General features: G+C 44.8%; 1 protein-coding gene across 1 annotated transcript in view; it reads left to right on the top strand.

Moving 5' to 3' along the window:
• Window positions 1–22,893, top strand: part of RASA2 (RAS p21 protein activator 2) — a 1,321,178-nt gene that overhangs the window by 916,374 nt on the left and 381,911 nt on the right. Inside the window, exons 16-17 of the mRNA XM_069618287.1 lie at window positions 17,284–17,370; window positions 17,478–17,555. Of these exons, the coding sequence (XP_069474388.1) occupies window positions 17,284–17,370; window positions 17,478–17,555 (165 nt within the window). The remainder of the gene's footprint in view (window positions 1–17,283; window positions 17,371–17,477; window positions 17,556–22,893) is intronic.

Here is a 22,893-nt window from a genome sequence, read left to right as displayed (position 1 = left end):
CTGGCCTTAGTAAGTCTCGCAGACCCGGTTTCAGCGTAAGTTGTGCGATAGTTTCAGGATCGCGGACGGAGCTCCGTGGAGGTCTGTCTTTACGGCATGCGCGCTGGCCACGCCCCCTTGAATTGCCAATGTATACGCCTGGGTAACCCGTGCCTATATCTGAATAGCCCTTGCCTTTGCCGAAAAGCCCATGACTGAATAGCCCATGCCTCTAAACTGCCTATGCCTATGTCTGAATAACCTATGTTTATATCTAACAACCTATGTCTGAATAACTTATGTATATGCCTTAACTGCCTGTGCCTGAATTGACCTTTTCCTATGTCTTATTTAACCTATGCTTGTGCTGAATAGCCGATGACTGAATAGCCCATGCCTGTGCCTCTAAATTCCTATGCCTGTTTCTGAATGATTTATGTATACGCCGAACAGCCTGTCTAATTAACCTGTGTATATACACCTCAACTGCCCATGCCTATGCCTGATCTGCCGATGCCTATATCCTTACACTTTATGGACAGGCAGAACAGTCTGTGACTGATTAGCCACGTCTATGACTGAATAGCCCAGGTACATGCCGGTATAGCAACAGCCTGAATAGCCTATGACTGGACTAGTGACCGGATAGCTTATGCCCTTGCCGGAACAGGCTACCTGAATATCCGTCACCCTCACTTGACTAGCACACATCCCACGCTATATTTTGCCCAAATAACTTAGGATGCAGAATCATACCTGCCAGCTCAGAATTATGTACCATAGCATGTCCTGGATATCACTCTTGTTGCTGATTTTACCACTCATTCACAAGTTGTTTATAGCCATGACAATGTCCCATACCAGATATTTACCCTGTCCTCTACACGACAGAAATATTAGACTTTGAGCCAGACTACCTCGTCTCCACGAGCCTAGAACCAGCACTAATCCTTGCCTCAGCCATAACAAAAATACCCTGTGCCATGAACCGACCCTTAGACTAAACCTCAAGACCCCACCTAAAACATTGAACTACGCCTTTCACACTCCCCTTAAACATAAAACTACCAACCAACCAAAACCCATTGCCACCAGACCAGTGAAAAAATAAGACCACTATCACAGGAGCATTAATCAATGCGAGATCTCTAGTAGCTCATGCCATAGAAGTAGCAGTCCTGTTATATTCTGATAATATCGACTTTCTAGCTGTCTCCGAATCCTGGTTGAATGACTCAGCAGGCCCAGCCCTGACGCTAGCAATCCATGACAACTACCAAATACTTAGAGCAGATAAGCCCAACGCCAGATGAGGTGGCATAGCCATCATAGCGTAAGCTAACTGTGCTATAGGACTTTTGCCTACTCCATCTCTCAAATCTTGCTAATTGCTTATTGCCAAAATGCCCTTATCCAACTACTGTACCTTAACTACCTATCTGATATACAGACTGCCAGGTCCCATCGACACCTTTTGAAGAGGACTTATCTAGCCTCCTAGCCAACAACTCAAAAGACTTGTCGCAAATATTCATTCTAGTAGATTTTAACCTTGGATTTAATGATCCTCGGGACAAACATGCGCAGACGGTAGCCACCACCCTCGTGGAACACGGACTGACCCAAAAGGTTCTTGTACCAACTCACATTAAAGGTAGGACCCTTGACTGGGTGGCTGACTCGAACTGTGAAACTACCATTACTAAAGTAACCCCATATTCATGGACTGACCATTACCTGATCGACTTCTCACTTACACTAGACACACTAATAGCTAAAGACATAATCATGGCACCACCCCTCCCTACTAGAAGTAAAAAAAGACATCACACCAGATAAGCTTCTCCCCTCACATCCTTCCTTCCCTCAAATCTCCCCCTATCAACTCCGACCCCAGCATCTTGGTTGAAGTGCATAACAATACCATGACTAAAGCACTAGACTCTATTGCACCAGTTAAATTGCAAATAAACGTAAACAACAAGCACACCTTAACTCCTGGTTTACTCCCCACCACAAAGACCTTAGATTACAAAAAAGGAAACTAGAATCCGCCTGGCGCCACACTCCACCTATTGACAATCAAACACTACTGACTAACTTTGCCAATAATTACAAAAAGGAAATAATTCTGACCAAAAAAGACCTCTATAGTGTCAGAATCTCCAATACTAAGGAACTTTTCTTGATCCTCCGGGAACTGGAATCTCCCTGTCCCACACCTGACACTGCAACTAACGACAAACTATGGTGCACCAGCATCCAGAATGCCCTATCAAACAAAATAATCACTCTTCAAACGACAATTGCTGATAAAAAAGCCTTTCTGCAGCCATCTGAACCACAAGTCCCTAGCCGCACTACACCTACCAGTCTACCTGAACCATTCAGCTTCACCAAAGTTTCTATTCTGGAAACAGAAAAAATTATTCTCTCCCTGAAGCTCTCGAACTGCCAGGGCGATAATTGTCCTGCCCAAATAATTAAAGATGCAGCTAGAGACCTAGCGCCTTTTTATTGCCAAACTTATCAATGCCTCTTTCACAACCAACACTGTCCCAAGTAACTTAGAGTCATGGGTACTACCCCTGATAAAAAATAAACTCTCGACCCCACTATCCCGACTAATTACAGGCCCATTACTACGGTGCCTTCTCAAAATCGACAGAGTAGCGTACCTGCAAATTTAGAACTACCTAGAAACTAACCACTTATTAGGAGCTCGGCAATCCGGTTTCAGGCCACAACATGGCACTAAGACAGCTCTTATTGACTTAAAAACACAAATTGACGAGCTTAGGGACCAAGGAAAAACATCCATTCTACTCCTCCTTGCCCTGTCGGCAGCCTTTCGCTTGGTGTACCATGAAGTCCTATGTAAACACCTAGCTACGGCAACCCACTTTTCGACAAATGCAATAGCATGGGTCCAATCCTTCCCCGACAACAGAACGATCCGAGTGTTCTCCCTCCTCAGCACCGGCCGACCCTATCCAGAAAACATGTGGCGTTCCACAAGGCACTTGTGTATCGCCAACCATGTATAACATATTTACCAAGCCCTTATTTAACAAATTGGACTGGGTGTCACCTATACGAATTATGCAGATGACACCCCGATCCTCGTCCCCTTTCAGGTAATTTTGAAAAAGATACAGACTTGGTAAACAAAATATACCTCCTCATTCAGGCATGGATGGTATCCCATGGCCTCTGCCTGAATGATGACAAAAGAAATCTTGATTCTAGGGTCGGCAACCACCTTAAAAAAAACTAGATTCCAATTACTCCACCTTTAACATAGATGGAAACATAATTAAGGTCTCCAAAGAAGTAAAAACACTAGGTTTTTACCTAACCGTAAGAAAACAGGTAAACGCTATGGCGTAATCTATTGCCTACACTTGCAAACTCATCAGAGCCTGCAGACCCTTTTTATCCAAAGCTAGTTGCATTATCTTAGCTAATGCACTAATAATGTCAAAATTGGATTACTGCAACACTCTATACCTGGGGGCCAACAAATATATCCTGGACAAAATCCAAAATGTACAAAATAATGCCCTCAGAACGGCACTTAACATCCCTAGCAGAGAACACATTTCTAAAATTAGAAGGCAACGTCACTGGTTAAAGATCAACGATCGAATACTTAAAACAGTCTCCTTGACCTACAAATGCCTGTACAACACAGCACCTCCATACCTTACTGAGCGAATAGTCAGGAGAACATCCAACCGTCCTGCCAGAATTGCCAATGTCGGCTGTCTGGAGATACCCAGATTTAAGTTAAAGAAATATGGAGGATGCAACTTTCCGGTGAAAGCTGCCCAGTCCTGGAGCGCACTTACGCTTCAGGCATAACACACGGAGCAGACTGCGCTCCAACGACATATGATCCTTCCTGGACATAACGTCCTGTAGATATGTTTTTTTTCTCTTTACGTATGAGGTTGCTGTTTCTATTTATACTGCCTCGCTTTGCATTGTAACCATGTCTTGCTGTAACCTAAGTTGAGTTTCCTTGTACCATGTTGTGCCCAGTTACCTACGGGTTCGGTGCACCCTACAAATAAATAAACAAACATTCTACTTCTCAGTTTGGGTATTTGCTGTACTTCGAGAAGTCCCACGTTTCACTGTCACAGTTCATGGGGCTGTCTTGGACAGGGCTTTCCCTCCAGTGGATCCTTCAAATAGTTTGTGTCCCAAAGGCTTGTTCCAGCTTCCACATTTCTGCATCTTCTGGGCCTCATGCCTCGTGCATCTTAGTGGTGCTATAGCCCTGACGGCACATGAGAATGCTTCAGTGCCTACTCGGGGGGGTCTCAGTTCGAGAGAAAAATGTCAGACCTTTTTGGGAATTCAGACTGCATTTCACTGGCCCTCGTATTGTGGTCCCTGAGAGACTACCTTCCAAAAAGGGTGTTGCTTCGGCAACCCTGGCGCCCACTGGATGTGGTCACACACACCTCCATAAAGGGTTGGGGTGCTCATCAATCTCACAGTAAGCCTCAGGTCCCTTCAGGAACACATCAGTTTGCTGAAGCTGCAGGCAACCAGACTGACCCAGATTGACTTTCTCCCCTCGGTGTGAGGCAAGTGTATGTTGTTTCTGACAGTCAGCATGGTGGTGTTAGCAGTGGTAATGTTGTTAACATCCCGTGTTACATTCTTTACCATGTGAACTTCTGTTGGTTAAAGCTCAAATAAATGCAAATACTACGATCCATTTTTTATTGATTTATAGACCGCCTACTGCCAGTTTGGCTAATTTTTCAATAGATTTATCACAATTGGCGGCTAATCTTAGTATGACATACCCCAACTTGGTTCTGATGGGGAATTTCAATCTGCATTTTAATGACCCTCTGGATCGCGATGCCCAAAAACTGGAGACATGTCTGAAGGACCGCTCATTGGTCCTATGTTACCATTTTCCCTACTAATAAGAGTGGAAATGTGTTGGATCTTATTTTCTCTGAACCAGGACTGGTTACAAGTTGTATCCCTGTTCCCGTGACCTGGTCAGATCGTTTTCTGATTCCGTTTTTGGTTTATGTCCCCTCTCCTCCCTCGAATGCTTCTCATGGTAATCCGCTCCGTAGAAGGTGGCACAAGGTTGATTCATCTGAGCTGTCCAAATATCTCTCGGAGGAATGCCATGTTCTCACGGAAAAGGGGCTGGATCCTATGTGCTCCTTTCTTAACTCTCTGGAGCTAGTGGCTGATAAAGCAGTCCTGAATCTTCCTTTTTTTTGTAGACTGAAGCCCTCTGAGGCCTGGTATTCTTCTGAACTCAGGTTACAGAAGCGGGTATGTAGATACCTGGAACGGCATTGGCGACGGAACTACGAGACAAATTCTCTTGGCCAATATAAGCAAGCAGTCCTCTTATATCACCAGATGATTCGCAATGGCAAGGCTAAACACTATGCTATGAGAATCACTGACGCAGATTGTGCTTCTCGCAAGCTTTTTAGAGTTGCTAAAGAGATTGCCACTTGCCCGATGGGGAACTCTGTTCCACCTCGGGGTGCCCAGGTTAGGTGCAATGAAATCAGCACCTTCTTTTCTGAAAATATTCTTGTGATTCGTAAGGATACTGAAGATTGGCTTTTAGAAGGGAATATGGGGCTTAGCGGTCTGGGCAGTAACTTAGCCCCTTTGGCTGGGGCTAGGATCTTTAAATTGAATCCTATTGATGAAACATCTATTAAGACTGCGCTCGCTGGTCTTAAGTCTGCCTCACCTTGTGATGCGGTCCCCCTTCGCACCCTGAAAACCCTTGCTCCTAGAGCTCTGAGCCTGTTGACGACTGCTATACACATTCTTTCTCCACAGGCTCTGTTCCAGATGCTTTAGCGCATGCAGTGGTTTTGCCACTGCTTAAGAAAGCCAACCTGGATCTGTGGGTCTCGGCCAATTATAGGCCTAACTCTTTGCTCCCTGGTGTTATAAAGCGGATGGAGGCAGTGATCACGCCTCAAATCTCGAGCTTCTTAGAAATTAATTACTGCCTTCACCCGTTCCAGTCAGAATTCTGCCCCAAAATATCATTACTAGACAATCTTGCACTGTTACATGACCGCAGGGAGATTGGAGCCCTTATTCTCCTTGATCTCTCCGGGGCCTTAGATGCAGTAGACCACTACATTTTCCTGGGTAGGTTGGAGCAGGTGGGGGTTACTGGACCTATCCTGGCTTGGTTTAAGGTCTTTCTCGAGGGTCTGTCTCAGACAGTCTCCTTCTAGGGATGTTTCTCTTCTCTTGTTCAGCTGTTCTGTGGGGTCCTGCCGAGGTCGGCCTTTTTCCCCCCCTATTATAGAATCTTTATGTGCGGATATTGGCCAACATTATTTCTGACTGCGGTGTGCTCTTTTACTCCTACGCAGATGATACCCAGCTGATATTTCGAATGGACTCTACTGTGAGCGCGCGCCTCCCAGTCAGATGTGCAATTGTATGGAGAGTGTGGGCTCTTGGATGGCAGCTAACTGGCTCCAGTTGAATGACAGTAAGCCCGAGGTGCTGGTGGTGGGTCCAAAGGATAGTGACCACCTCTGGAATGCACAATACTGGCCTGTATCCCTTGGCCCCTGCCTGGTGCCTTGTGCCTCTGTCAAAAGCCTAGCTGTGAAACTCGAAGCCCACTTTTCTGCCATATGTGGGGCGGGTTTTGGAAAACAAAGCCCTACGTAAAATCCTTCCTTTGCTTCCCCCGGAAAATCATACCACACTCGTAACCTCCTCAATAATGGGCTCTGTAGATTACTGTAACGGTATCTACTTAGGGCAACCGAAATATCAGATTAACAAGTTCTTCAAAATGCAGTGGCCCGACTCGCTCTCCCGCGCCTGACCCCCTCTGCTGGTCTACTTCTCCAGCTTCACTGGTTGCCGATAGGTGCGAGGATTCAGTTTAAGATCTTGTGCATTGTGCACCACGCTCTCCATAATGTGGGGCCTCATTATTTGTGGAAAAAATTGGTGAGGTATTATCCTGCTAGAAACCTCTGGTCGAAGACTCGATCTTTACTGAAAATTCCTAAATTTCGCTACAAGCACCTAGGTGGCTGATCCTTTTCAGTATTGGCCCCACCCTATGGAACGCTCTCCCTCTCCATCTGAGAGTCCAGTCTGCATATCTCCTCTTAAGGAAGCTGTTAAAGACCCATCGTTTTGGTTCTCTTATCGTTCATTAGGCTGTGGTGTCTTCTTGTTTTTTCTCTTCAAACTGACCCCCACCTCTCAGCGCCTTGATGCTTTCAGGCCATAGTCCGCGCTTTATAAATCATAAATAAACAAAAGGAGGACAGCAGCCAGTTCAATGTTTTTAGCCCTCTTTATTCTTTGCTTGAAGAGTTTTTGCACATTCCTTAGTTCTGGCCTTGTAACCTTTGTCTCTTCTATGGCCGTCAGGGCGGTCCCCTGCTTTCCTTGACTCTACTGGGTTCATCTGTGATGGGATAGGATTGATATCTCTCTCTCTCTCTCTCTCTCTCTCTCTCTCTCTCTCTCTCTCTCTCTCTCTCTCTCTCTCTCTCTCTCTCTCTCTCTCTCTCTCTCTCTCTCTCTCTCCTTTCTCTCTTTCTCTTTCCTTTCTCTTTCTCTTTCTCTCTTTCTCTCTCTCTCTTTCTCTCTCTCTCTTTCTCTCTCTCTCTCTCTTTCTCGGTTTCTCTCTCTTTCTCGGTTTCTCTCTCTTTCTCTGTTTCTCGCACTCTTTCTCTGTTTCTCTCTCTTTCTCTGTTTCTCGCACTCTTTCTCTCTCTCTTTTTCTCTCTCTTTTTCTCTCTCTTTTTCTCTCTCTTTCTCTCTTTTTCTCTCTCTCTCTTTTTCTCTCTCTCTCTTTATCTCCCTCGCTCTCCCTCGCTCCTCGTGTCCTTCACCTTTGCTTTTTGACAGGGCCATCTCCAACTGCTCCATTGCACATATCTCCATCATGGTCAGCGGTGTCGCTCCTTTCTCCAGTGTTAGCTCTGTTAGTGGTGTCCACCTTGACATACTACATCCATGTAAGTGCAGTTTGGGTGTACTCTTCGTCAAAGCATGTCCATGGAAGCGCAGTTCGGCAGACCCATCACAGGTTGCCATGCCCTTACCACAAGTGAGGTGATGTGGGTGTGTTGCTTCTGTGCAGGGAAGTAATGCAATTCTAGTTATGGGCTCTGGAGAGCGACGTGTCTCTGACAGCACCCATCTTGCCGGGACAGTTAACCTCATGGTGGACTTCAGTCTCCAGTAAGTGCGAGCTCTCTCAAGACGTTCTGGAGGAAATCACCCTTTGGGGACCTCCAAAAGTGGACCTGTTCACATCAGGGCGAACAGGAAGCATACGTTTTTCTCCTCCAGGGAAGATCCTCCACAGGGCGCTCTGTGGGATGCTTTAACTGTCAGTTGGAAGTTCAAACTCTTTGTGCTTTCTGGAGAATCCCTTTCAGTCTGCTCGTTCTTGCAAGACTCTGGAAGATCACTTCACTTTGATTATCATCACTCTGGTTTGGTCCCAGTGGTCGCAGTACCCAGAGCTTCTGAAGAAGTTTCTCTTCCCTCCCTGGTGCCACTCAACTGAGGGTGGACCTGGTCTTCTACTCGGGAGGAGGGGCGGGGGGGCAGGGTTCTCCCCTCTGAGCCTCAGCAGTCTGAGCCTGAATGCTTGGCTGCTGAGATGCTATGGTGTAAGGCATGTGACTTGTTAAACAAGGTTCTGGATGTGTCCTTTCCGCTTCAATGCCTGTCACTAAGTCCATCTAGGCCTGCAGGTGGTATATGTTTCTGACGTGGTGTAGGGAGACAGGTCTGGACGCTTTAACCTGTCCAACTTCTTCTGTTCTGGATTTCCTGCTTTGCTTGGCCTGGCTGGGCCTGCATATTGGCACTCTGAAAGGGTACCTGGCTTCCAGTTTGGTCTTCACTATGTCCCTTGACCAGAGCTCATTCACCCTCTCCCTGTTACGCAGTGTTTGCTGGCTTAGAGTAACCAGTTTCCTGAACGCCTAATGGGAACTCTGTTTGTGTCTCTGCATTCATGTTTATTAAGACTGGTCACACTTAAGGATATTTTCATGGTAGCCATCTCTTCCATGAGAAGGGTGAGTGACCCCACCGCCAGGCTCTGTCTGTTAAACCTCCATACTTGGTGTTCTCCAAGGAGAAGGTGGCCTTGAGTTTGTAACCATCCTTCTGGCCAAAAGGTTGTGTCGGAATTGCATCTCTCTCAGAAGATCGATCTTCCTGTGCTTATTACACCTCCTCACCCTCTAAATGGAGGAGAGATTCCTTTGACTGCACCCTCTGTGGGCCCTCCGCCATTATGTCTCTTGGGCAAGGGACATCGGGAAAGATCACCAGCTCTTGTGGGTCATGCTTGTGCCCTTACGGGCAGGACGGTTATTAAACAGCCCCAATCCATATGGATTGTTCTCTGCATTTCTGAATGCTGCCATGTGGCTGGGGCGGATTTGCCTGATGTTCTAAGGGCTCATTTAACCAGAGGCCTGACTGCCTCCCCTTCCCTCGAAGGAAGGGAGGGGGGGCCCTGTCTCCGAAATCTGTCCATCTGTCAAATGCCTGCTGGGGCTTTGTTATACACGCATGCAAACCTTTACTTACCTGCTTCCCTGTCAGAGTTAGTCGTGTTGCCATCCAGAGTTTTCTGTTGCAAGTGATGGTTTACTTGCTCTTTTCTCTCCTCCAGATTTGAATACTCTCATGGGAGTCTAAGATGAGGAATCTGTGGGGGAAGGAATGGATTACAGGAACAAATTACTTGCCTCTGTAATGTTATTTCTGACAGATGACTCCTTCCTCCCACAGATTCCACATAGCCCGCCTAACTTGCCACTCTTGATGGATAGCTCATGCACCTCTTCTGTTCTGTTTTCCTCTGCCGTTTAGTACTAGTGAAAAGACCAGAACTGAGTTTATGGTGCGCAGCTACTCCATACTGGCCCTGACATCCCATCTGGGTGTACAATCGCGCCGGCTGAACCCCACTGCTACCACTGGTGGCTGAACAGGGTTATAAAATCAGCTAGCGCTGGAGAGAATATTTATTTTGGGTGAGGAACAGATATGACCGCCTCAGCCTTGTCCTTTATGGCGGATGTCGCCGTCCATGCTGTTAGACTCTGGGCTGGTAGCCACCCGTCAAGATAAAATTGATGATTTCTTTAGAATGAATATAGAATCTGTGTCCCTATAATCCACTGTGTAGGAAAGGTTTAAAGTATGGATTCGAGGTCAATTTTTGTCGACCTCAGTGGGGACTTATAAATCTGTTAGGGCTGAATTGAGTGGGGTCGAACAGCAATTGAGGCAACTAGAAAACTAATATGGCCTGATGAAGAACAGAGTGCTATTGGGTGTGATTAAAGGGAATGTGTTGAAGTTCCAGGAACTGGCAGATAGGGAGGTGAGGTACATGGCCAAACCAATGAGGGCTCAGATATATGGGGAGGTGGAGACACCTGAGAGATCTTTGGCCAGAGCAGTTAGCGCAGAGAGTAATGCACAATCTATCACTAGCATTCATGGGCCCACCGGTGAGGTGGTAGTCACCACTGATGGTATACATAGGGTGTTTAAGGATTATTATACTGCATTTTATGCTACTGCATGCTTGGAGGGTTCCTTGGAGGAGTATCTATTCGGTGTCACTCTCCCGGAGATTCCCCAGGAGGCCAGAATGGTGCTAGATAATCTAGTGACGGTTGAGGAGGTGTGTGAGGCTATATCAGCACTGGAATCTGGTAAGGCGCCTGGGTTAGATGGGTTTGGGGTTGAATTATACAAGGAATTTAAAGCGACGTTATCCCCTAGACTACTTCAGGTGTGGGAGGAAGTTGGGGAGTTACCAGCCTCCCATAGAGAAGCCATTATTACTGTTTTGTTAAAGCCTAACAAGCCTCCCGCTGATGTTGCTTCATATAGGCCACTGTCTTTGATTAATGTGGAGGCAAAGGTTTCGACTAAGATACTTGCCACCTGTCTGCGCCCGTCATGCACCCAGACCAATCTGGGTTTATCCTGCATTGTGTCTCAAATTAATCAACATGCCAGGGCGGTGGCGGCCTCCCTTGATGCTGAGAAAGCTTTTGATTCAGTGTTGTGGATATATTTATTCAAAGTTCTGCAGTGTTATCAGTTTGGTCACCATTTCATCACTTGTGTACGGCTGCTCTATCTGGGCCTGTGGCTAAGGTTCACACCAACAATAATATATTGCAGGTGTTGCAGGTAGGGATGTCTGCTTTCCCTTTTGCACTCACCATAAAGCCATTGGCGGCGCGTATTAGAGCACTACATGGGCATAGGGTCATCCGCGTATTAGGCTCTGCTCAAGGTATCCCGTTCTATGCAGATGATACTCTCCTTTATACCTGTGACCTGGAGGTGAATTTAGGCCCCATGATGGACACAGTTCATGAATTTACCAGATACTCCAGATATAAAGTCAACAGATCCAAGTCTGAGCTCTTTCCGCTTACTGATGCCACGACCGACCGCTCTCATAGATTTAATGGGGTTCAAACGGGTCCCCTCACAAATGTAAGCATCTGGGCATAATGGTCTCCAGGTCGCAGGGATCTTTACTCTGACAATCACGAAAGATATCTGCAGTTACTTGGGGCCAAACTGAAGGTATGGTCCAGACTCCCTCTCTCATTGTATGGTAGACTCTCTCTGTTCAAGATGATTGTGTTTCCTAAAGTGCTATATTATTTTTGTAATGTCCCTATCTGGCCTGGGAGGGAGTTTTTTTACACAGCTCAGATCACTTGCGGTGGAGTTCCTCTGGGTTGGGCATCTAGGATCAGCTGGGAACATCTTGTTGAGCCGTACGAGCGTGGAGGGCTGGCGGCAACTGATTTTGAGTTCAGTTGAGTTGCACTATCTTGTGGCACAGGCACATTTTGCAGGGTACTCCGCAATGGTTAACGTGGTCCATTTATCCTTGGGGAAGTATGGAGTTGCGCCTACGGATATCCATCAGTATTTTCCAGTGATCGGTATGTGGATTCCTGTTTCTTTGACCCTGTGCGCACTACAGTGAATGCATGGGCTTGGCTATTTCGTAGGCTGACGCTCGCCACTCCTTAAAATAGACGGGTTCCTTTATGGAACTATCCGGATCTTCCTCCAAAATATGATGCAGAAAATACATAGGGCGTAGGGTGGAGAAGAACAATTGACAATTGGAGACCACCTGTTCCCTGCTGATAGATTTGTGTAATTGGATGATTTTCAGTCCAAATTGGGAGACCGCTTTCTAAAGACATTGCAATATTGCCAGATTAGGGCGTCCTCACGGAGGCTGTGGCCATCTTTCCCGCAGGAACCCAGAACACATGAGTGTATCATTGTAATAACCGATGGGAGTGAAAATAGATGCATGATTTCCAAACTTTATAACCTGGTACATGCTGGGCAGGGTTGCAAAGACTGGGCCCGCCAGAAATGGGAGCGAGACTTCGGGCACCAAATGTACAGATGCACAGTGGAGGTGATGTTGTCTTTTGAATAAAGACGTATCTATGAATGCCGGCTACCGGCTGATGCAGTTCAAAATAGTGAAACAGCTGCGCTACACTCCTGCTAAAATAGTCACGTTTTTTCCTGATACAGATGGTGGGTGTGTGAAATGTGGATTGTCTCCTGCTAACTCATTCCATATGTTTTGGGACTGTTTGCCTGTCAACCTATGTTGGCATAGGGTGGCCAAAATGTTGAGTGACATTGTGGGGGTTCCACCCACTATGTCACCATTCAAATATATGTTGGGGAACTTCAGTGAAGTAACAATAGCCAGATAAAGGTTTTTAACCTCGCCTGCATTGTTGCTAAACAATGCATCCTCCGACACTGGAAATCGGCATTTTTCCCAATTTGTGGAGAATGGCTTAAAGAATTGGTCCATACCAACGAGAGGTAGGAGGCCTTTACCTCCACAGTCACCCGAGCCTGCTGACGTAAGAACATTTGGGTCTTGTTCCACACAAACCTGATGTTAGGGAGAATTTACAGTTTCAGTGCATATTCCATTTAACCTGAGAGACCGCCCAGCACTTTTTGCTGCACTTTTTTGATTTCTTCTCCCGAGTGAGTGGAACCTTTTACCATTCACTCATTTTTTTACTCTAACTGTGAATCTTATTTTACTGCTTTTGTGGACTATCCTTTCCTCCATGTAATTCAATGCAGGTATCTATGATTGACTTTTGTGACATACAGCACCCTCTGTGCAGTGTCACTGAGGAGTCCCTTGGACTTCCTTCGCTTATTGTATTCTCTTGTGTGAACTACAGTTCCCAAGAGTAGTAAGATAACTTTTATCTTACTTCCCTTTTCTTTTGTGGGTCCAGCACACACCACCTTATTTGGGGTGCTGGGGGGTTACATTGTAACTCATGTTCCCACTGCTCATGTAATTGTTTGTTAGTCACTAACAAACCTAAATGGCTGGTGACAGTGGATACTTTGTCTCCCTTTTTGTGCAGGTTAATACTAGCAGACTGATTGCTCAGCTATAGTACAGCACTCATGGGTGACCATTTTCCCAAAATGGCCTGTCTTCTTTTTTTATGCTATTTTGTAAGTTCTTTCTGCATGCTCCTTCTATCATTGTAGGTGGGACGGGTGCTTTGTGAGTTTTGTCTTTGGCGGGCTTTTCCTGTGAAGCCCTCCCAGGCACCAGTGTGTCTGATAAGGCAGGAAACCTCACTGCTCTTTGTTTGTAGGTGCGCCTGGCTGAAACCAGTTTAAACTGGGCGGCTGGCTGTCCTTCAGGACAGCCAATCCCCAGGTGATTGACACCCCCATAGGGGTGAATGAATGGGTTGCAGCATATAAGGCGAGCATTTGTGGACCACAAGCAGTCGACCACTGGAGCTGGAAATAGGAAGCAGAAGAAGAGCAGAGACGCCAGCATCACCTTCAACAACCGCAGAAGTACTTATGAAGCCCTGCAGCTGTCCTGACTTAGTTTTCAACTTGACTGGGAAGCTCTGCCAAGGACGACTTCCTCCTTTGGGCTGGTGGGGACAACTAGCTTCAAGACCTTCAATTTGGGCCGTCCCCCGATATCCTGCGACTTTCCTGGGCTGCAAAACACCAATACCCAGGGTACCCGGACCATTTGCAAGTGCATCATCTTGCAAGCAACGGATCTCGCTGAAACTTAGCTGGCATCTGCGTGGCCTCCAGAAGTAGGAATTCCTCACCAAAGGTCCCTTCACCAGAGTTCAGGACCGAGTAATCTAAGAGAATCCAACCTGCGATATTAATTTCTTCTTGGTGCTCAGATAAAGGCAGGAAATGTGAATTGGTTACTTTCCCTCTTTTTTTGTTATCGGGGGACCAGTTTTTGAACGGGAAAGCTCCAAATGGGGAGTCAAAAGGAAAAATGGATGACCCCTCTCTCTGTCCATGTTATGTAAACTGATTAGCCAAATACAATACTTCTACGTTTCACCGCCATGAAACATAAGTGGGACAGTCTCCAATATTTCAGAAATGTTTCAATTTATTTTCAAAACATTTACAATTTATTTTATACATAAAAAATGTTTTTTATCACCATCGCATACAATGTTATTGTACAATACCGATAGTAAAAATACACAGATCTCAAAAAACAAATGAAGACAAGCAATTTCTAAAAAGAACCATTTGATGGGGTGAAAGGAAACAGTGCAAGTGTTGTTACCAGAAAATTAATTGGAAAAAACAATTGGAAAAAAACAGAGAGAAAATAACATCGCTAATCTCAGGTTTGTTTAGTATTCAGAGGATCAATTATACTAATCTAAAAACACTATACAAACCACTGTTCTAACCACAGAATTCAAAGCACAGTACGACTTGTTGGTATTCTAGTCTTATAAGATTGTCAGTATGTTTCAGCCCCATTTTTTAATGAGACACCGTCCCTGATGTCATTTTCAAGTTGTTGCATTGGTCTTCTTCAGGACGTGTAAATATTTTTCTATGTTGTATTGTGTGGATCTTCTATACCCCCATGGTATGTATGGCAATGGTCCCACTATAGGTTTCTTGATGTTCTTGAAAGAAAAAGGATCCAGCCGGTTGTCAAACACGCGTTCAATTTCTTATAGACATCTCGATAAAGCCCGAAACTATCGTTCTTTTTGCCATTCACAAAAGTTTTTCCCAGGTACAGGCCTAATGGTCCCATCTTCAATGTGAGAAGCTTCTTCTTTTCTTATGAACTGGTGATCGAAGGTGGAATAATATGTTGAGAGCATGCTCAGTACTTTCTACAATGCGATCACAGGCCTTTCAGTTGACAGAGACTAATAAACCTGTCTTCAAAAGTGGTCTTTTCTCTTTTACACTCCGATTATCCGAGTGAAAAACGATCTAAACAGGAGGCTGCGTTTCTTCTGCCCTCGCCAGGTTTCAATCTTCCTGTTTTTCACACACACGTCAGTGCTGCTGTGTTTGTGTTCTAAACCGCGCGGGTAACTACTGGCTAATCAGTTTACATAACATGGACAGAGAGAGCGCTAAAATAAAGGTGCCAAAATCACAACCATTGCTGAAGTGTGCTGAATCCTTTGCTGCCAACCGCTTCTCTCGATTGCTGCCACAGAAGCCCACCGAAGGTCTCCCCTTTCGTCACCACGACCAAGGAGCAAGAATCGGGGTTCACCGCTGCATCAGGAAGTACAGCTACATTTTCAACTTCACTCTTCAGGCACTTTGGGGCTTGCCTTACACCTACCTTAGACCATTTTTGGTGCTCCTTTGCTTTGGTAGTGCTGTTTTCAACGTTTGGGAGTTGACCTCCACTCCATTGAGCAGCTCTTAATTCCTGTATTCCTATAGGAAGGCTCCTCTTGAGCTCCTGTGTTTTCTACAAGAACAGCTGACTGTTTACTTAGCTTTTCTCTGAAGATTTTCATCAGAACTGGTGCTGCCCTTTTGACTGTGGCTTTGCTTGTTTCCCAAAGGTCCAGCTTCTTGGTACCACTGGCTTTGGCAATGCTAGTTCCTCCAGAAACTGGAATTGCGAACACTTTTTCTGTTAGGAGACAGACGGTCTAAATCTTTCTGGGAGAGTGTACATTGTTACTTAACAGTTGCAAGCTGTGTTGTGTCTAACCTTTATTTCCCCTTAAACTGAATTTTGCAAAAGTGATACGTATAAGTGCTTTTACTGATCTTCATTAAAGTCACTCTGTGAGCTGGCTATGAAAAGTATATGAAAAAGTTCCTTGCCTGCATTATTGTTCCTTTTTATGATCTTATTCAATGTCTAATTGAGTGTTATTGGTAGTTGCTGCATATTAGATTTGCGTGTGTGCCTTGTGTATATATAAATACATATATTTTAATATAACTAAGCGAGTACGTGTTTTCTTGGGTCCCTGTATATACCGATTTCTTTGTACTACTCTACAGCTCACATAACTCCCTCCTAAGATGAGCATGGCTGCTCAGCCGCTCTACCAACTTGTGTAGTACAGGCCTATATTAAGAGTTGGGTCCCTAATACCAAGAGAGAAGTCTTAAGTCCAACCCCAGTTGGAATTCAGAAAAACGTACCGAACACCTGACTCGTGAGGAGAGGCAGACTATTGATACTTATGAAGTTTCTGGGAGGATGGCCGTCCCTGAGTTTTGTCACGATAGATGGAACAATGTGTTATGTACTGTTGTAATTGTTTTTTTTCTATACGGATTGCACTCAAGTTGCGTCGCTACTTGTATCTACCCCCATATGTCACTGTCATGTAATCTGTTTGGTGATTTGTTGAAAATAAAGTTTACAAATAAAAGAAACAACATTGCAGAGTAATTTGTTCTCTTACTTTTGGATCTAGAGTCAACAAAATGGGGATTTACAGGAGCATTGCACAAGGGTACAATTTGGTGTTTCAGAAGAGGTACAAAAGCACAGCAATGCTTACATTGCATTTTCCAATTTATGGTGGGCATCAAAGATTTCCATGAAATTGGAACTGAAGGGGTTGAATGTTTAAGAAAGCCCTGCTATTCAAAGAGAAATGCCTTCAATTTGTGGATCATCATCAGGTGTGCCTGAAGAGCATGGATGCTTCCATAGTAAATGCTGTGAAGAGAACTAGAGAAAGGTTCAAATAAATAACTGCAGTGTTATTCAATCAAAACCTAACTGTAAAGTGTGACTAGAGCGCAATGAGCCAAATTTCTGATATCTTGTTTTTTTCCTTTTCTATTTAAGCATGCTTCATCATCATCATCATCATCATCATCATATATAGTATATCTGGACTATAACTATATCATTGTATTTTGTAGGATGCACAGACATCACGAACATTGACTCTTATCTCAAAAACTATCCAAACTTTGGGCAGTTGGTTAAGTTTGTCCAAAACCAAGCTTGTAAGTATTGAATTGCTTTTTCTATAGCTGACATGCAGGAACTACTTTGCAGTGTTGAACATGTGTGTGTTAACTTTTAACTTCATCTTGTATACTGTCTCTTTCAGTCAAGCCTCAAAGAAACATTCATGTGTGAATTTTTCAAACTTTTTCAAGAAGAGGCCTACATGCATGCTGTCAAAAAGGTATTGTGAATGCCTTCTCTGACGATAAATGTTACTGCAATAACAGAAAATCTCTTTGATCGCAAAACAATTGTCAAACTTAAATGTGGACAGCATGCCCAGTGTTTGACACTCCAACCTTGTAATGTCCACATTGTCATTTGTCTAATGTTGACTTATCATTGAAGATTTGTATATATAATGCTAACAAACAGACAAGTTCTGGGAAATTTTGAAAAACCTGAAAATATGATCATTGCCAAAAGAAATATATCTTAATTGCGGCATGGATACGTTTCTAAATTCAGACGCATGCTTATGTATGCTCTATGGCAACATGGCTGAAATACATTTCTCAACAGTTGCAATTCTCTGTGCAATGTATGTTATTTTGTCTTTTTGCCAATATCCCTATGTAATTCTAGTGAACATGTAATGATCAAGAAAAGTACTGCAAACAAAAAATGTGTACAGGTGATTAGTTTTTAAATTATACCTTTTATCGTTTCTGAGAAAAGATACCCCGAAGCCCCTTGTAAGGTTTACATTTCTTCATGTATGGTGTGGTTTTGCTGTAGCTTTAAATCCTCTTCACTTTTGGTAGTAAGTGGCTTACAGACAGAATGAACTTTTCCCAATTGGGCTTCAATCACAGGATCATAGAACCCACTCATACCAAAGGGAGAATCCTGGACTGGGTGTCCAACCTCATCTGCTCCATCTAAATCCTACAAAATGATCCCGTGGCATGGTCCGACCATCACTTCAACGCCATAGCCCCCCACCCACCCTAGCAAGAGATTGTCGTAACATCTCAATTGACAGTCTCTGGCCTCTTATCAACAATATCGTGGACGTGTCCAAATTCAAGAATCTTGACACTACTAATGGGTCAAGCCTCTTTTGAAAAAAAAAACAACCTAGACCCTAGCATTCCAACAATCTAAAGACCTATAACGACAGCCCCTTAGTTTTAACAATTCTAGACCGTGTCGCATATCTGCAAATTCAGAGACATTTAGAGGACAACAACTTCTTAGGACTCCGACAATCTGACTTTAGGCCAAGACATGGAACTAAGACAGCCCTACTGGACTTGAAGATCCAAATGGACGATGCTAAGGACAAAGGCAAGTTAGCAATCTTCCTGCTCCTAGACTTGTCAGCGGCCTACGACCTCGTCGACCCCCAAATTCTATCTGGGCACCTCACCACAGCTGCAGCATTCTCCACCAATGCTTCAGACTTGATCAATTCCTTTCTCTCCAATAGGCCTACCAGAGTCTTTTCTCCCTCAGCTTCAGCAGACCCGAGCCCTACACTTTGTGGAGTCCCTCAAGGCTTGTGTGTGTCACCTACGTTATGTAATACATTCACAAAACCCCTATTCGATCGCTTGGGCAACTTTGGTGTCATCTACACCAATTACGCAGATGACGCCCAAGTCCTCATCCCCCTCACCGGTTGCTATGAACAAGACTCCAAACTCCTGAATGATATCTACCTAGAAATCCAGGACTGGATGGCCAACAATAGTCTATGCCTTAACGATGATAAGACTGAGCTCCTGAATGTCCGCATGCAGGCACGTCTAAACAAGCTTGATCAGAGATACACATCCTTCAACATTGACAGTAACCCGATCAAGGTCTCAAAGGACATAAAAACCCTGGGGGTCTATCTCGATTCAACACTATCCCTCAAGAAACAGGTTAGCTCAGTAGTAGCCTCCACAGCCTACACCAACAAGTTAATCTACAGCTGCAAAACCTACTTGTCGACCAATAGTTGCCTAACGCTAGACCGAGCACTAGCACTGTCAAAAATGTAATATTGTAATACACTATTTTTAGGCTCCTCTGAACTCAACCTAAACAGAGTCCAGGTCCTGCAAAATATCCCATTACGAGCAGCACTTAGTCTCCCAGATCCAGCCACATTTCAGCTGTCAGACTCAATGCCAACTGGCTGTCAGTCCGTGACAGAATCACTCTCCGCACTCTGGTAATCACACACAAGTGCCTGGCCAACACAGCACCTAAATACCTTTCTGACAAAATCTGCAAACACCACTCAACCCGTTCCACCAGATCGGCCTTATCTCACTGCCTCACATTACCTAGGTTTAACCTAAAAACTGCGGGTGGAGCCAGCTTCCCAGTCCAAGCAGCCAAACTCTGGAATTCCATACCCATGGTCTACAGACAAGAGCCCTCCCTTCTGGCATTCAAATCGGGTATTAAAGACTGGCTAAGCAACAAGCCCCTCTATTGACCCTCGCTCTGCTCCCGTCCAGAACTGATTCTTAATGTTCATCAGATTGCACTTTTGCCTGTGTTATGCTATAAATGCTTCTTGTCTCCAGAATTTACGTAACCACAGGTCCTGCTAACTTTAACTGTCTCCATTGTTTCCATTGTTCTCATGCATGTAATCCACAAGACCTTCTGTAACCTCAGGTCCTGCTAACTCCAACTATGTCTCCATTCTTTCCATGTATGTAATTTACAAGTCTTTTCCAGCGCCCAGTTACCTCCGGGTTCAGTGCGCGATATAAATAAAAAACAAATACAAACTTGACACTCTGTATATTGCAAAGCTGCAGCGGCTTAGTCTATACTGAACATTTTGAAGTCTGACAAAGTGAGGCCTTTACTCCCTCCCAGGTCCAGGAGGGGAACCTGCTTCTAGGAAAGTTGGCCTATGAGTGCAATATTGCCAGAGCCATAAGCCATCCAAGTGGTGGAATAAGCTAGGAGCTGTAGAGCTCACCTCTTCAACCATGGCTATGTGCAGTCCTCAGTGACATCACCTCAGAACTTGGGAAGTCAGAGTATGGAACGTAAACCTCTACTATATTGTCAACTAGCAGTTGTAGTCGTGCTCTGCACAGTAATTCCCACAGAAAAAAAAGAATAGACAAAGGTATATTTATATTTCATAATTTTTACATGGCCTACACCATGGAACCTACCCACATGCCAAATTTCAGGTTTGGCTTGTTGGGAAGTATCCTGAACATTTCGAACAGACACACGCATCAACAAATTTCCCTTTTATACATATGTAGGCAGGAAAAAGGGGAACCCCCCAACCCCCACGGTATTGATTCCATAAACTGGCAGTTTTTGGTATCACAGAGACCCTAGATTTGGGACTGTGCTTCACTCCCGAGCCTCCCATTGTTCCTCGCCCACACATACACACAAAACGCACACGCACCCACAAATCCGCCACCCCTCCAAACCAAAACACATACATACACACGCACCAGTTCTCCTGGTCCTGCGCTTCCGAGTCCCGACCTGCCCGTCAGCCCCTGCTTGCCCTCGTGTGTGGCAGGGGCGTGACAGTTGGGTTTAGAAAGACTGCTCCATTGGGTCATGGAGCAGTCTTTCTAAATCGGTCTTTAAGTGAAAAGATCTTTTTTTAAATTATCTTTTCACTTATGACCCTACCAGGAAGATTGCCTTATGATGCCAACATTATTGTTAATGCAGGGCGAGTATGGAGATGGGAATGACGCCTGATGCCAAGGAGGCCATCTGGCTATTTAACAGCTAGAAGTCGCAGACTTATAGTAAGAGGCAAATTGAATATTTAAGAGTAACAACCAATAAGAAATCCCCCTCCAAAGCACAGATGAGATGTACCAATCACAGTAAATCTCATAAGGAGTATTGAGAGTTGTGCCTATGTTGAGATGGACTTTCAGAATCAACCCTGCGTGTGGATTCTGGGAGGCCAACCAATTATGTTGACGAGGAAAAGACACTAATGTCTAGCCAAACCCAGTCAAGGTAGAGTAGCAGAGCAGTCAAGTTTAGACTCTGCGGAGTGAGAGAGTGGTCTAGGGCTGCAATGAGAGCACTCCAATAATTAAGGTTAGGCAGACGATGTAAATCAATGTATAATTATTTATTAGGCCTTTAAAATGCAATGTCAGCAATTAAACCTTCAGATTAGTATTATCACACAGCGACTATCATATAGATATATTTCATTTTAGCAACTTTATTTCAACAAGAAACTCTTAAGTGATTATGATGCTGATGTTACTTTAACACATACGTAACTTACAATCAAGAACAAATTCATTGTTTTACCTGATAGAAGCAGCTTAAAAACAAGTAGTTTCCTCTTCAAAAGGACATTGAGCTACTACCTTAGCCTTTCTAATATGGTGTTTTCCTGCCCAGCTCAGATAGTTGCTGGTAGCAGAAATGGCCAATACGTCTGCAGTATCCAAGCACTTAGCCATTGCTTAGCCGCAAGTTAAAAACAAGGGCTTTGAAAAACGCTTCCTCAAGGGCTTAGTCACCGGGCAAAGACATAGGTAATGTTGCACAGTGTCGTCTGCCACGCTGCAAAGAAAACATGTTGTGGAAATGGCATCGTTCTATTGGTGCCGGAGTACGGCTGTTGTCAAAACACCAATGCAGAGCTTTAAATACACAGCCCTTTCCCACCGGGAGGTGACATAATCCAGGTACTCTTCACAACCGACCCGTTTCTTGATAGCAAGGCATTGGGCCAGTTGCTCAGAGACCCTCGATTTCACCAAGATATCACGCTGGGCCTTAGCCCTCACTGCGCTGTTGATCACTTCCTTAGATGTAGATGTCATTACAGAGGAGTTAGCCCAACACTCCCCCAAGCCCAGCTGACTCAAATAACTTCATGCGGACAACCCACTTGAGAGAGCTGCTCCCTTGCTGGAACAAAACATCCATGACTGCCTCTTTAGATCTGCGCAGATGATTATTTGACCATAAACGGGCCCAATAGAGCACCGGGCGCAGTTTGCAAATCTTCTCAAACCCTTCTAGACTAGTCTCCAGTAACATCTATAGAGATGTATATATTTATTTCTGAGGCTTGTGGAATCTGCTAAACTCGAAAAGGGACGTCGACAGGGCGTGCCAGTAATAGTATCCCTAGTGTGACATCCACTGTACCCATGGTCCTTCACGCGTTGAGGTCCCTCAGATAGTTTTTTTCCGCCATCATCGATGGACGCTGAACGTGGAGTTCCTTTACGGCTAACGCAATTTTATTATGAAAAATTAGTTATTTACTCTTTTCTGTCCTTTCATAGCCGTTTCTTTGACAAACGACTTCGACAACAGTTTTCAAGGACACGCGTTGTCGACGGCACAACTTGCTTCGATGATCTTCCACGGCCTTGGAAGGTCGCTTCGGGCCTCAGCCCAAACAGAAGGGCGAGTGGGGGGTGGCTACATATCTTAGTTACAAAGAGAATGCATATTTCCCTTACTCTCCTTTTTTATTGCCAAGCTCCTACCTCTGCCGAAAAACAATGTTCCTCACACATGTCCATATCGGCTAAATCTCTGCA

The sequence above is a fragment of the Ambystoma mexicanum genome, chromosome 10, assembly GCF_040938575.1.
Source record: "Ambystoma mexicanum isolate Mex_15411 chromosome 10, UKY_AmexF1_1, whole genome shotgun sequence".
NCBI classification, from domain to species: Eukaryota; Metazoa; Chordata; class Amphibia; order Caudata; family Ambystomatidae; genus Ambystoma; species Ambystoma mexicanum.
The sequence above is the reverse complement of the archived record's forward strand: the minus strand, read 5'-3'. Positions and strand labels throughout refer to the sequence as shown.